The sequence below is a fragment of the Zonotrichia albicollis genome, chromosome 18 (genome assembly GCF_047830755.1).
Source record: "Zonotrichia albicollis isolate bZonAlb1 chromosome 18, bZonAlb1.hap1, whole genome shotgun sequence".
NCBI classification, from domain to species: domain Eukaryota; kingdom Metazoa; phylum Chordata; class Aves; order Passeriformes; family Passerellidae; genus Zonotrichia; species Zonotrichia albicollis.
This window is the reverse complement of record NC_133836.1, coordinates 3347147-3361614: the sequence shown is the minus strand read 5'-3', so window position 1 is coordinate 3361614 and position 14468 is coordinate 3347147. Positions and strand designations below refer to the sequence as shown.

General features: G+C 55.0%; 2 protein-coding genes across 2 annotated transcripts; one reads left to right on the top strand and one right to left on the bottom strand.

Annotated features, from left to right (window-relative positions):
* The first annotated feature begins 688 nt into the window (after positions 1–688).
* Positions 689–4614, top strand: MYL2 (myosin light chain 2). The gene is made up of 7 exons (XM_005491537.2): positions 689–790; positions 1637–1726; positions 2343–2418; positions 3270–3374; positions 4068–4143; positions 4234–4282; positions 4363–4614. Exons 1-7 carry the CDS (start codon positions 788–790, stop codon positions 4459–4461), a joined length of 498 nt encoding a protein of 165 aa, XP_005491594.1. The 5' UTR covers positions 689–787; the 3' UTR covers positions 4462–4614.
* Positions 4615–6435: 1821 nt separating this feature from the next.
* On the bottom strand, positions 6436–12909 carry CCDC63 (coiled-coil domain containing 63). Its single transcript, XM_074554554.1, has 10 exons — positions 12741–12909; positions 11973–12127; positions 11344–11533; positions 10137–10256; positions 9097–9278; positions 8447–8628; positions 7571–7779; positions 7154–7228; positions 6563–6734; positions 6436–6455 (listed from the first exon to the last, which is right to left on the bottom strand). The coding sequence occupies exons 1-10, from the start codon at positions 12744–12746 to the stop codon at positions 6436–6438; spliced, it is 1311 nt and encodes a 436-aa protein (XP_074410655.1). The 5' UTR covers positions 12747–12909.
* Positions 12910–14468: the final 1559 nt, after the last annotated feature.

Genomic DNA, 14468 nt, shown 5'->3' with positions numbered 1-14468 from the left:
CGAGCAGAGCCTGGGCAGTGTGAGCGGCATCCCCCAGAATGTGTCCCCGGGACAGAGCCCGGAATCGGGAGGGTTAAATGTGTGTGTCCCACCGGGACCGGGGCGAGCAAATGCTCGGCGTAAGTGGGTGACAGGTGCCTCAGTGGGGGTGACACAAGAGAGAGGAGCTCTTGGTGCCCGCCCGGCTCTGCTGCAGCTCAGCATCCTGCTCCGGGACGGGGCTGCAGCTCCGGGGATGTCCCCGCTCGGACACGGGCTGGGTGACAAGGGAGCATCCCAAGGGAGGCGACCCACGGGCAGCCGAGCAGCTCCCGGCTGAGCCAACGCTGCCATGGGGCTCCCAAAAACTCCCGGAAGCACCGAGGAGAAACATCCGTGTCCCAAAACTTGGGGGATTCTGGCGGGGTCCCCTGGGGCCAAGCCCTCCCAGCGGAGGGGACAAGCCCGGCGCCATCCCGAGTGACAAAGGCAGGTGGGATTGTCCCCGAGCATCCCCGGTGTGGGAGCTGGGGGCCACCGGAGCTTGGCTAACCTTGAAACCCTGCCGGGCTCACATGTCACGGCAGCCGGTGACAACAACAAGCTGCCATTCCAGATTAGAGAGAGAGAGGGACAGAGAAAGGCAGAGACAACAGGGCTGGGGGCGGCCAAATTACCTATTACAGCCAAAAGTGGGCATGGGGCTATTTTTAACCCCCAGGGGGGTGTATTTATTGTTCCAGCCGGGGGGAGAGAGGGAGAGCCTCTGGGACACCCCTCACAGTGACATCGGCAGCTGAGCACAGCCATGGTGAGTGCTGAGAGACCAAGAGAGAAAATTAATTTGATTTTTCACCAGAACAGTTTAATGGGCAGGGGGCAAAGGAGTCAGCAAGGAGTTGAGGGCCAAGGGTTTTGTCTGCCTTGGAAAGGGGGTGAGAAAACTGGGGAGCATCTGGGTGGATCAGCAGAAACTCACAGGGAGCAGAGAGGTGTCCCCCATGCTAGCAGAGCTTTCAAATGAGGGCAGATGGCTTTAGGTCCAAATGCCATTTTTCTGTTTTCCCATTCTTCATGCAATGAGAGGAAAGGACATTTTGTGCCCCCAAAATCCTCCTCCTGACAGACCCCCATGAGAGGAAACAGCTGCAGGAGCAGGCACAGGAATGAGGGATAATGGGCTGGGTGGGACAGCGAGGGGCTCTCCAGTCCTCTTTAAAACACACATTGACCCATTTCTGACTGATTCAAGCCTCAGTGCAGGAGGAGGCAGATTTTTAATTAAGCCATATTTTAATATTTGCACAGCAGGGTAAAGAAGCACTGACTAGCTCCAACCCTTATGTGCAACCTCAGCAGTGCTCCCAAAACCGGGGTTCCAACGGGGATATCTCACCCTAGTGGGAGAAGTGATTTCACTCCTCATCTTTCCTTGGACCTATTTGGCTAAATTCACCAGGAGCTGAAATTTAAGTAGGAATCTTAATGCCCCTCAGCATGGCAGAGCTGCAGGGAGACACCACCGAGCCCCCAAGGAGGAGAGCCCCAGCCCAGAGCTCCCACCAAGGAGTCACAAATAAGACCAGGGCACTTCCATGCTTTTATTTGACCCCATAAAAAGCCAGTGAGCTAATGGTGCATACCTGGACTCCTGCAGGCACCCAAGAAAGCCAAGAAGAGGATTGAGGGTGCCAATTCCAATGTCTTCTCCATGTTCGAGCAGGCCCAGATCCAGGAATTCAAGGAGGTAGGTGGGTTTGGTGGGAAGGACCAAGGGTCCTGGATGTGGTGTGACCTTCAGCTCTTTCCTTGGTGCTCCCAAGTGACAGCTGGCTCACACCAGGAGGCAGCAGGATCGGTTTTGGGTTGTTTTATTTTAAAAGTGAGAATAACAACTCAGTGACACCGTTAAATCTGGCAAAGCCTCCAAGCTCCCAGGAGGCAGATTCCCTCAGAGGATCAGCACATCTGAGGGAGCTGGAGCTCATCTCCCAGCTCCTGCCTGGCCAGGAGCTCTCACCCCTGCACAGCAGGCATGTGGTCCTGTGCAGATCCCAGTTCCAGGGATAACTGGCCCCAGTTGGAGGAGCTGATGGCTCAGGCTGGCCTCTCTGCCTGGTGTCATACTGGGGTGAGAGGGATTTGGGCAAGGAAAGGATTTGTAGCTTTGGGGTTTGGGTTGCCATCACCCCAGGACTGTGTGGGATTAGGGTGAGTGAGACCCCCAGAGCCCCTCCTGGGAGGGTTCAAAATGCCCTTATCCCATCCAAGCTGAAGGAAGAAGGAGAAAGGTGCTAAAGCCTTTGCAAAGGCTGCCAATTGTCCCTTTCCCTGTGCTCCCTGCCCTGCTCCTGTGCTTGCAGGCCTTCACCATCATGGATCAGAACCGGGACGGCTTCATCGACAAGGCAGATCTGAGAGACACCTTTGCTGCCCTCGGTGAGCCCAGCCTCAACATCCTCCCCTCCCCAGCTTTGTTAATTGAGAAACAAGGCAGGGTGGGGCATTTAACCGAGCCCCTCTTGCTCACCTGATCCCCCATTTTGCCAAAATCCTCCTGATCCCAGCCCAAGGCTGCCAGCCTGGGAGATCCCTCATGGGTGACCTGGAGCAGCTCCCAGAGCAGGGCTGGTTCATCCCCTTGGCACTGGGGTCACTCCTGGATTACACAGCCCAACATCCCTGCCTTTCCCAGTTCCTCCCCTTGGCACTGGGGCCACTCCTGGATTGCACAGCCCAGCACTCCCTGCCTTTCAGTGCTTAGGAGCACCTGGCTGTGCCCATCCCACGGCATCCCAGGGCATTAAGGGGATTTAGGGGATTTGTGGGAGGCTGTGACACTGCAGGCTTGGCTCTGCCATCAGAGGTCAGCATGAATCAGCAATGGAGCACCAAGGACAGCCCAGCCTCGGGAAAAAGGATGTAGGTGTTCAATCCTGTTTGCTTTTGGAGCTGGGGGAAAGGGAGAAGCCCAGTGCTGGTGGTCTTGGCCCAAACATTCCAAGGAGGGCTAAAAGAGGCTGGTCCATGGGGCAGTGAGGCAGGGAAGTAGCACAGCTCAGTCCTTTCATCCTTCTGTTCTGTGACCCTGGAGAAGCCAGAGCTGGAGATGATTCTCTCACCTCACTGCTGCTCCCTCCATTCCTTGCCAGAGGTGGTTCCCCAGGAATGTGTTATTTCCCTCTAGTGGGGGGAAAATCCCCAGGAAAGGGTTCTGTGGTGTGTATTTTAGCCCCTAACAGGCAGAGCAGGACTCAGATCCATGACTGACCCACAGCTGCTCTCCCCAGGGCGCCTGAACGTGAAGAACGAGGAGATCGATGAGATGATAAAGGAGGCACCGGGCCCCATCAACTTCACCGTGTTCCTCACCATGTTTGGGGAGAAGCTCAAGGGTGAGAGGGCACCTGGGCAGCTGGGGGTGCTCACTGGTGCCCAGTGGCATTTCTATACCCCAAAATTCCTGATTTACAATACCAACCACCCCTAGGTCCAGAGATCCAGATCTTATCCCACGACTCCCCAAACTGTTGTGGGGTGTGAGATGGTCTCTGTGCCTCAGTTTCCCCAGTCATTTACAAACCCAAATGGCTGTGCTGCTGCTGCTGCTGCTGTCCCATGGGAAGAGGGGACAGCTCTTGCAGCACCTCTGAGCCTGCTGACAGCAGCAGTGCCAACAGTGGCCCCCCTGCCTACAGCCAGACTCTGACCCACCACCCCATCTGGCTGCACCCTGAATCATGTACTTAACCCAAGGAATGCAGATCTCCAAGAGGCTGCAGGGCCCCACGGGCTGTGCCTGGAGCTGCAGGGCCCCAAGGGCTGTGCCTGGAGCTCTATAAATACCCCCAAGATTAGATAAACGCTGGATGCCGGAGCGGTGGCGACAGCGCCTGCTCTGTGCTCACACCACCACCCTACGGCTGCTCCTCCACATGCCACCAACTCCACTCAAGTGTCCAGCATTCCTGCAGGGGCCCCACTTTCCAGCCTGCCCCCCATTTTGCCCCCGAGGCTGGGAGAAGCAGGAGGTTTCTGTTGGTTTCCTCCTTTACTATTTCCAATGGCCGTGGCTTTGTCACCCGCAGGTGCCGACCCAGAGGAGACAATCCTGAATGCATTCAAGGTGTTTGATCCAGAGGGAAAAGGCCTGAAATCTGCCTAGTGAGTGCAGCAGGGGTTCCTGGGGCAGGGAGTGATGGGGGTGTCCCCGTGAGGACCTGCCCAGTGCTCACCATGATCTCTTGTTTGCAGCATCAAAGAAATGCTGATGACGCAGGGGGAGAGGTTTTCCCAGGAAGAGGTATGATCTCCTTCCCAACAGACCCCAGCCCTCCTCCCAGCCCTCCCATGCCACCTTTTGTCACTGCTTTTCCCTGGCAGATCGATCAGATGTTCGCTGCCTTCCCTCCGGACATGTCTGGCAACCTGGACTACAAGAACCTGGTCCATGTCATCACTCATGGTGAAGAGAAGGACTAGCCCAGGCCCAGGGCTGGGGCTGGCACTGCAAGATCACCTCTGCCTAGGTCACGCAGGGGTTCCCTTTCCTCTTCCCCTGGAGAGGCATGTGCCTGGGAATTTGGCACAGTAATGGCATTCACATTAAAAAGCTTTTTGGCAAGAGGAAACCCAGCTGCTGGTGTGAGCAGTGCTTGGGCTTGTGTGGTGTGGGAGCCCTCAGACCCTTCCAGACCGTGCTGGCCTCAGCACCCCAGACCTACTGCACGTCCCTCTCATGTGTCCTCGAGTCCCTTTGCCTCCCACTCCCACACCCAGCCCCAAACCAGCCTGTTCCACACTGGGCTGTGCCCATCCCACCTGCTCCCAGGGCCAGCACTGAACTCAGATTTCCTTTAGGTAGCAGAGAGCTGTCAGATTCCGGCAGCTTAGCAGGGAGCACCCCAAGAGGACACTCATCCCTGCACCCCACCTGCCAGGCCCTGCAGGATTGGCACCATGGTCCACATCTCTGGCTGTGGGGAGTGCTCTGGGTTGTGTGACAGGGATGTCACCCTCTGCTGGAGCAGCTGATCCCACCCTGGCTGCAGGTGCTGCCAGCAGTGAGTGAAGCCATGCCAAGACATCACCTGGTGAGGTTCTGAGGCCTGTGAAAGGTGTTGGGCTCCTTCCAGAGAAGGAAGATGGAATTATGTGCAGCATGCAGAAGCTCAAGAATGAAACATCTTCTTTAATTCCCTGCTGGGGTCTTGGACCCTGATGGGCTCCCTGATGCACCGGGTGATGTGAACTTCCTCTTCTTCTTGCCCGTGCTGGGGGGCCTGCTCACCTCCTCCTGCTGCCTCTGGATGACGAGCTCCCGCAGCTCTTCCCGGCCCAGCGGCTCTTCCGCTGCCCAAGGGAACAGATATCCCATAAAACACACGGTTACAGTTCTCACACTCCTCACACACACTGTTACAGGCCTCACACCCCTCACACACCCTGTTACAGGCCTCACACCCCTCACACACACTGTTACAGGCCTCACACCCCTCATACACACTTTGACAGGCCTCACACCCCTCATCCACATTGTTACAGGCCTCACACCCCTCTTACACACTGTTCCAGGCCTCACACCCCTCATACACACTTTGACAGGCCTCACACCCCCAGTGGGGCAGGACAGGCTGGAGGGGATGCATTGGGAAGGACATGGGGCAGCAGGGTTGGGCCAGGCAGCCATGGGGGATTGGGAAGGGCTTCTGCCCAGCCATGGCCTCTCTCTCTCCCCCATCCGTGCTCACCGGTTCTGGGGTCAGCGCTCTCCTCCAGGTCTGGGGGTGGTGGGCAGAGCTTGGTCCTGTCCATGGCCCAGAGGTGGTTGGAGGCTTCCCGGAGGGGGCTGACGAAGCCCTGGGCACGCTGGGAGCGGTCCAGGGAGGTGTAGCGCAGCAGGGACTCCCTCATCAGAAACTCCTTGACCTTGTTCTCCACGGGGCCTGGGGAGGAAGGAGCCATATTGTCCCACAGTGTCCCTGCAGCAGGACCCTGCCCAAAGCAGCCCTGGACATCTGCAGAGCAGGGGATCCACTGACTTCCCTCAGGGCAGCCCGACTCCCTGGCTGAGTCATGGAATCATAAAATCACAGAGTTGTTAATGTTGGAACAGACCTCCAAAACCATCAAGTCCAACTTTGTACTGAATATCCCCTGCCTGTTAAAGCATACCACAAAGTGCCACATACTCTTTATTTTTGGAGCACTTCAGGGGTGGTGACTCTACCACTTCCCTGGGAAGCCTGTTCCAACCCTTGACCACTACTGTGAAGAAATTTTTCCTAATATCCAACCTGAACCTCCCCTAGTCCAATTCCCCTTGCCCTCTTGCTGGCTGCCTGGGAGGAAAGGCTGACCCCCATTGCACTTCAGCACCCAGACCCACAGTGAGGCTTTGGGGATCCACTGGGATGTTAAAAATCCAAATTACCTCCTAAATTTGGCACTGCAAATTCACTTTAGGGCACACGTGACTGATGGGACAGGGGAAAACAAAAGCTCAATTTAAACACAGTGTAAGCAGGTGGTGGACAGGACTTCCCAGGGTGGAGGCACAAGAAGATGGGCAGCCCTGACCTACCAAAAACTGGCACCAAGCTGTCCCCAAGAGGCTTCACTATCTTTGTAGTGTCACAGTCCATCTCCGTCAAGAGGGTCTCAATGCGAGATTGGATCTGTCCCAGGAGTTGGCTGCTCTCCCTGTATTTGTTCTCGTACTTGTTGGCTTCCTTGGTGGTCTCTGCTATTTTTGCCTACCAGCAAAGGTTTTTGTGTCACAAAGGTGTCACACCAGCCCCTCGCTGACCCCACCACACCAGCGCTGCCCAGTTCCAGTCTGGAGACAGAATCACAGGATGCCAGGATAGGCCAGGTCAAAAGGGACCACAATGGGTGGTCTGGTCCAACCTCTTCTTGAGCAGGGTCATCCCAGAGCACAGGGCACAGCATTGTGTCGAGAGGGTTCTTGAAGGGTTCCAGAGGGTTTCCCCAGCCGCCCATGCTGGCCCAGGGCTGGCAGGAGCCCCACAGCCACCCTCTCACCCTGCAAAACCTTCCCACACCTCTCCAGCCCCTGGCCAGAGCAGCATTTACAGGACCAGACTCCCTGGGACAAGTGCTGGCACAGACAGGAATGCGCTGCTCTTCCAGAGGGAATCCACGGCCACCATACCTTCAGCTCCTGCAGGACCTGAGTCTGGTTTGTCTCTGCCTGTTCCCTCTCCGTTGTCATGGCCTCCATATCATCCTGTGGGAGGGGAACAGCAGCACATGGGGTGGAACTCTACCTGACCCAGCAGATGGAGGCTGGGGACAGCCCAGGGAGCAGGGAAATGCAGAACTCCCGGGAAATCCTGCCAGCTCCCCGGGACCCTGCAGTGTTTGTGCTGGGTACACGGTGGCAGCATTGAGACACGTTCAGCTCCGAGAACCCAGCGGAATTTCGGCTTTGGCTGCTCCTTTGCATCCCCCTCATCCTCCCCGTGTGGCTGGATGCGGGCAGTGGTGAAGGACACTCGGGAGAGGACAAACCCACCCTGGCCCAAAATCACCGCCTGGAAAGGGGAGGCACGGAGAGGCAGGAACAGACCTGGACGGCCTCGATCCTCTGCCTGAGACTCTCATTCCTGACGTTCAGCCTAATGGCAAAGTTAAAGAGGATGAAGAATCTCCTGTCCTTCTCAAGGAAGTCCTCCAAGAAATCATCGATGTTTCCATCCGACAGCTCCAGCAGACGCTTGTAGGCCACCTCATAGCTCTCCTTTTGGCTCGCTTTGGCCCTCTCAGCTGCCTCAAAGGCTGAGAAAGAGACAGAGAGCCGTGGTTGCCCTTTGCAGAGCCCTCCCTGCAGTGCTGTGGGGTTTGGTGCAGGGCTGGGGCAGGAGGGGGCAGTGTGGAGGGGCAGAGGGTCCCTCTCCCGCCAGGAAACTGAGCAGGGATGCCATGGGAATGGAGCAAACACCATGGATTCCCTCCCAGGAGGACAGAATTGTTAGATTAGATTAGATTTTTAGGAAGAAATTCCTCCCTGTGAGGGTGATGAGGCTCTGGCACAAGTTGCCCAGAGCAGCTATGGCTGCTCCATCCCTGGAAGCATCCAAGGCCAGGCTGGACAGGGTTTGGAGCACCTTGGGACAGTGAAAGCTATCCCTGCCCATGGAGGGGGTGGAACTGGATGAGTTTTAATACTCATTTCCAACCCAACCTGTTCTGTGGTGAAAGGAGCCATGGTTGCACACAGGAGCAGCTCCCTGTCCCGAGGGCACCCCAAGATGCTCAGTCTCACTCAATTATCACTGCTCAGCCTTTTTGTTTGTAGGGTGAAGGTTGGGTGGGGGAGGCTGTGGGCAGGGCAGCCATCCTGCCTTTGGGGTGCAATTCCATAAACCACCATGAGCAGCCCAACCCCATGAACTCCACAGACTTCAGGTTTGTGCTCCCTGTGCCACAAATCCTCCTCTGTTACCTTCTCTCGCTTTGGCCTGTTCCTTCAATACAGAGAGATCTGCACATTTGCTGAGGAAGAAGTTCTTCAGCCTGCTCTCCTGGTGGAGGGCACACTTCCTCTCCAGCAGCCTGATGTTGTACTGGATGGTTTCCCTGTAGCGCACGTCCCGGATGTCCGAGATCCGCCCCAGATCCTCCATCCTGCACGGAGAGCAGCTCTCATACCTCGTGTGTGCACAAGGCACTGTGTTCCTGGCCACTCCAAGGAGGGCCAGACCTGCCAAAGCCCCTGTGGTGCTGTGCCCGTTCCCAGATCTCATCTGGATGGAGTGGAGTCAGTCCAGAGGGAATTCACAGCCACTAACACAGATTTTGGTGGGGTTTTGTACTAGGGCATAGTACCCAGCTCAGGTGGAACTCAGAAAAAATAGACTTCTCCATGGGGCAGTCCATCCCACCCAAAGAAACATCTGGGACAGATGGAATGAAACACCCTGGAGGCACCAGTCTCCCCACAGTGACCAGGCACCCAACCCTCAGCACCCAGACCTAGATGGGAGTGGTCAATCCTCCCTCTGAAGCCTCAGTTGGTCTCTGTGTTTGAACACTCATCACTGGCACCACCCAGCAGCCCCAAGTTCTGCCCAGAGGGCTGACAAGGCCCCATACCACTGGTCGTAGTCCTCTGTGGCTTGCTCTATAGCAGCGTTCAGCAGCTTGTTCTGCTGGACCAGGCTTCTCTCCAGCTTCCAGTAGAGGTTGTCAAAACTGGCTTTCTGGATCTGCAGGCTGGCAGTCTCCTCTCTGAGCTTGTTGTTCCTGGCCACGACGGCGTTGTAACACACAGTGACCTGGGGAGAGCAAAGCAAAAGCTCTGGAGCTGGTGAGGGACTGGGGGGGTTCAGGTTGCTGCTTAAAGACCTTGACCAAGGTCAAACACTGTGATGGGGTCTTATGTTGAGGGAAGAGACGAGGATTTGACTCTGTTTCAGAAGGCTTGATTTATTATTTTATAATATATATTACATTAAAACTGTACTGAAAGAATAGAGGAAAAAGTTTCATCAGAAGGCTAGCTAAGAATAGAAAAGAATGAATAACAAAGGTTTGTGGCTCGGACAGAGAGCCGAGCTAGCTGGACTGTGATTGGCCATTAATTAGAAACAACCACATGAGGTCAATCACAGATCCACCATTGCATTCCACAGCAGCAGATAATCATTGTTTACAGTTTGTTCCTGAGGCCTCTCAGCTTCTCAGGAGGAAAAAATCCTAAGGAAAGGATTTTTCATGAAAGTTGTATGTGACAAAACACAGCCCAAGAGATTTGAAGCTGGCCCTGCACTGTCCTCCTCCCCAGGAGAGGAAAGGCAACAGAAGACCAGGTTGGTCACAACAGAGAGCTGGAGCTGGCTTTGTCCAGGGCAAGGTGGCTCCAGGCAGCCCAGTGTGATCACAAAGCAGGTGCAGACCCTCAGGCCTCTTGGCACAGCACAAGTGCTGCATTTGGGTCACCAAGCCTGAAGGAGCCTTTGAGATATTTTGAAATATTCTGGGAATGATCAGGCCAGGGGAACAAGGCAGGTGCTTCATGCAGCTTGTGGCAACCAAACACGTTTGCACCATGTGCTTTGTCCTGACCAGAAAGGTGCCAGGCCCCTGTGTGACCCCACAAATGTTCTCCAAAAGTCTCCAAAATGTTTCCTTACATGACGCAGACGCATCTCCAGTAACTCAATCGTCTTATGCAGCTGTTTGCGGGTCTTTGCTCCCAACTCCTTCCAGTTTGATTCTCTTTGACTCGCTATCTTTTTTTCCAGCTCTAGAACCTGCACACACACACAGAGGAAAAAAAAAACAAACCAGGAAGTATAATCTCCACCCCTGCATTCTGGACTTTTGTCAGGACACAGAGCCAAAGAAAATCCCCCCTGTTGATCTGAACTACAGCAACCCTGTCATTAATGAGCTCTCAGTTATAGGAGCAGCTTTAATCCCAGAGGATCCCACCCTGCACATGCAGAAACATGAACTGTAACTGGGAATGGGGTTTTTTTGTGCCATGAAGGAAGTGCAGCTGGTTTTGGAGGGACTCCAGCAGGTGCTGAACATGGCACAGCAGAGCTTTGCAAGGTGGAAGAGGCAATGAGGATGGGGCTGTGGTAGAGATTTTGTGCTGGCCAGGCAGGGATCTGTGCAGTCCTCCCTGGGAAGAGTGGAGGAAAACTTCTGCCAGAAGTGGGGAGATTCCAGAGGAAATAAATCCATGGAAGAGTGAAGCAGTTGGAGAATGGTGAAGCAGGGGGCAGGTGGGGGAGGGATGACTCAGGCAAGTCAGAGTTATCATCATCCCTGACAGAAAGCTAACCCTGCTGGGAAAGCTCTGCAGCACCTCCAGCAATGGCAAACTATCCCAGCATGTTCCCTGGAGTCCAGCCTGGGCAGCTGGCTCTGAGAGCAATGCTGAAGGGAACTGTCTCTTCCATAGCCCACGTTTCCCTTGGCTTCCCACTCCCCTCCTGCCCAAATCCAACCAGATCCTCAGGAGAAGGGATGGGGCATCCCTCAGATGCTGCTGTTCCTGTATTTGGCACACCTCAGTCAGCACTGTTCCAGTTTTACCTCTTTTTCAGGAGAATAAAAAGAAGTGAAGGGAGAGGGATTTTTGTGGCCCTGGGCTGGTGTGTGCCACCACCCAGGGGTGCAGGGACCAGTGGGACAAGGCTGAGAGTCCAACCTCACTTTTCCAGTCAGTGCTGCTGACCTGAACGGGATCCTGGCTCTATTTGTCACTGTCATGTGTCACTTGCCAGGAGGAATATTCCAAGGGCTGAATTAAATGTGTTTTACACTGAGGAGTTTCAGCCACAGGCCTCACTCTGTGACTCCGGCAGGGAACAGTCCAGGTGCTCTCACCTGCTTGGCCAGGTCAGCCAACTGGGCTTTTCTCTCTTTGATCAGGGCATCATTCTGCATGCTGGTCTGCAAGAGGTTTCGGACCTTCATGCGATTCCTGTTTACAAACACCATGCTGCTCGGTGAATAGAGCTGCTTCAGCGTTGCTGTCACATGTCCGTGCTCTTGCCTCAGATCAGCTATTTCTTTTCTGCAAAAATGGAACAACAAATGACATTTAGCACATCCCATCTGCCAGGGCAGCTCCTCCCCATCTCTGCTCTGTGGTCCCCAGATCTCTTTATCTAAAAGGGATAGCAATCCCTTGATTGCTGTCAAAAAAGAGGGAGCAATGTTTTATATGGGCAGATGAATAGGACAAGAGGGAGTGGATTTAAGCTAAAAGAAGAGAGATTGAGATCAGATGTTGGGAAGAAATTCCTTGCTCAGAGAGTGGTGAGGCCCTGGCACAGGGTGCTCATAGAAGCTGTGGCTGCCCAATCCCTGGAAGTGTCCAAGGCCAGGCTGGACAGGGCTTGGAGCAGCCTGGGATAGTGGAGGGTGTCCCTGCCTGTGGGAGTCTATAAATCAGTGATTTTGGCATGGAGGAACTCCCCAAGCTCCAGGCAGTCGAGCAGAGCTGTACTCACTCCTGAGCCTGCATCTGCCGCCAGATTTCGGCGTCGAAGAATTTCCTCTTGTAGGCTTCATGATGGAAATGAGTCTGCAGGTGCCTGATCTCCACTTTAGCCCTGTATTCCTTCTCCTTTTCGGTGATATCCAGGTCTGCTGAGGCTTCTCTCCTCTGCCACAGACAAGGGAGGGTTTGGTCAGTGGAGCAAACTCAGCCGGCAGCAGGAGCTCCAGCTCTTCCCTGGCACCTGAGATCTCCATCACCACCCAAAACACACAGAGCTGGCTGAGCTGCAGCCAGCACCACAATTCCAGGACAGGGAGAGACCTCCAGCAGTGCAGAGGACAGGTGATGACATGTTGTCACCTCTTTTATCACCCAACACAACAGCGAGGACCATGTGGGTGAGAACCAGAGCCATTGGTGCTGGGGACATGGATGAGCCCAGGAGTGGAGCAGGAATGGAGCAGGAGTGCTCCTGTCCTTGACCATCAGAAGGTGAATTCTAGCTGAGAAACTGCCCAGCAGGCAAGCACTGAAGGCAGTCAGACCCACCACTGCCTGTGTCCTCAGCTGACTCAAATCCCCCAACTCTGCCTCTCCCAACACCCAAATCTCACCGAAATCTCCTCATTCCTGGCACAGGAGAAGCAGCCCCAGTGCTCCCCAGCACCTTGCTGGCAGGAGCAAACCTGCTGGATGTTTATTGCCATGGGTAAGATCCCCACAGCAGATCCTCCACACTCCCTGTGAAGTCCAGCTTTAATTTGTCCTTCTATTTTACCTTCATTTTTCCCGTCTAACTCTGCTGGTTGCTCCGTAGACGCCTCGGGAAGGGAACAAGTGAAACTCTGCAGGCACAGGAGTGCTTTCCAAGGGAAGAAATGAAACAGGAGTAATGGGGTGGCTGCGTCCTCCTGCCCATCCCTCAGCACCCGCTCGCGTGTTTGGCACATGAGGAAACCATCACAGATGGCTGCAAGAGGAGTAAAAGGAGAGCATTTCTGGTGATGTCATCGTGAAATTATCGAGTTTTATAAGTAGGGGAAGAACAGATGGTTTGAGCTATTCCATCCCATTCAGTACCTGGGTTTCCATAGAAATTCCAGCGAGGCCAGTTCCCCCCCCACCCTGTGCCTGTAGAACATCTGGATTGAGCCCCTCTGCCCCACTGATGCCAGGAGGGCACTGGATGGACCCTGCAGCCCTTACCCCCAGAGCTGGTCCCCAGCAACCACACTGACTGCAGTCCCTTGGGTGTCGCTGCGTCCCCTGACACTGCTCAGCCCCACGCAGGGCACCTTCCTCTCCAGCCAGGAGACAGAACCACAGTGGCACTCAGGTCTTCCCAAAGATCCACCCCTATTTCCAGCAAGAAGCTCAGCAGAGGGAAGAACCTAGAAGAGAACTGGTCCCAGTCCTGTCCTGTACTGGCCCACGTTCCACGGTTGCCACGGCAGCATCACCACAGTGGAGTGAGGGTGGTGCCCCATGAAGGAGCAAGGAGCTGCTGGGACCCCAAATTACACGGACCAAAGGGGTTTCTGTGCCCCAAAACCAGCCCTGAGGCTCCAACATATCCCTGGCTGTGTGTCCACAGCAGGGAGAAAACTTCATTTGAAACTGGGCCATAACCTGGCATTCAAAGCCTTTTGCTCCAACAGGAGCAGCCAGGGGTTCACCATCCCCAGCAGTGCTTCAGGATTAGGGCTGCTGCTCACTCCACACCCACATTTTTGGCCCTCCAGCCTGGTTTTTATCTGTTTTATTCACAATTAGACCATCAGCACCTCACTGCCACCACTGCTGGCACCCAGAGCAGCAACGGTTGGCACTGCCAAACTGGAGAAGGGCCCTGGGGATAGGGACATGTTGGGTGGCTGATTAGGGGACAGATTGAGGCTTCATGCCCACTTTTCTCCTCCCCATGCAGGGAAGCACAAGGGAGCTGTGGACTGAGTCACAAGAGCCACGATAATCCTTTCCCTGTGAGCTGGAGCGCGTGGCCAGCTCCTTCCCAGGGGCTGCACAAACGCTGGGATCCCTGGAGGGCAGCAGCACAGGGGCTGTGTTTTGTAGCCCTGGAGATGCTTACTCAGCTGTGGGCTGAAGGGGAGACGAGCAGAGCTCACTCTGAAGGTGAGCAGAGGGCAGCCTGTCCCAGTTTGCAGGGCTGCAGCGAGTTCAAAGCCGCGAGCAAAATCCCCGAGCAGAGCATCGGCACCTCCCCGTTATCCCGGAGACTTTGATGAGCTAACAGCCCAGGCACCAAGTCCCAGCCTAATTCCCAGCCAGACAGGCTCTGAGGAGGCATTTAATTGGAAATCACATTCATGGCAGCAAGCAGAATGTGGTGTTTGATAAGAAAAATCACAGCTGAGGGCAGAGCCCTGCTGGGGAGGCACCGGAGCCTGAGGATCCCGCCAGGGCTGGGGGAAGCTCCCAGAGCTTTTCCTGCTGTTCCTGCATGAGCAACAGCTCTGTGGGATAATAACAGAACCTCTCCAGGGTG

Bases quoted from the DNA above. Each gene is read 5' to 3' on its own strand.
- MYL2 (XM_005491537.2), top strand. The intron at 3,375-4,067 runs GTGAGAGGGCAC...TGTCACCCGCAG, and splicing joins GTTTGGGGAGAAGCTCAAGG to GTGCCGACCCAGAGGAGACA. The intron at 4,144-4,233 runs GTGAGTGCAGCA...TCTTGTTTGCAG, and splicing joins AAAGGCCTGAAATCTGCCTA to CATCAAAGAAATGCTGATGA.
- CCDC63 (XM_074554554.1), bottom strand. The intron at 7,780-8,446 runs GTAACAGAGGAG...TCTCTTTCTCAG, and splicing joins ACAGGCCAAAGCGAGAGAAG to CCTTTGAGGCAGCTGAGAGG. The intron at 7,229-7,570 runs GTCTGTTCCTGC...CCCCTCCCACAG, and splicing joins AGAGGATCGAGGCCGTCCAG to GATGATATGGAGGCCATGAC.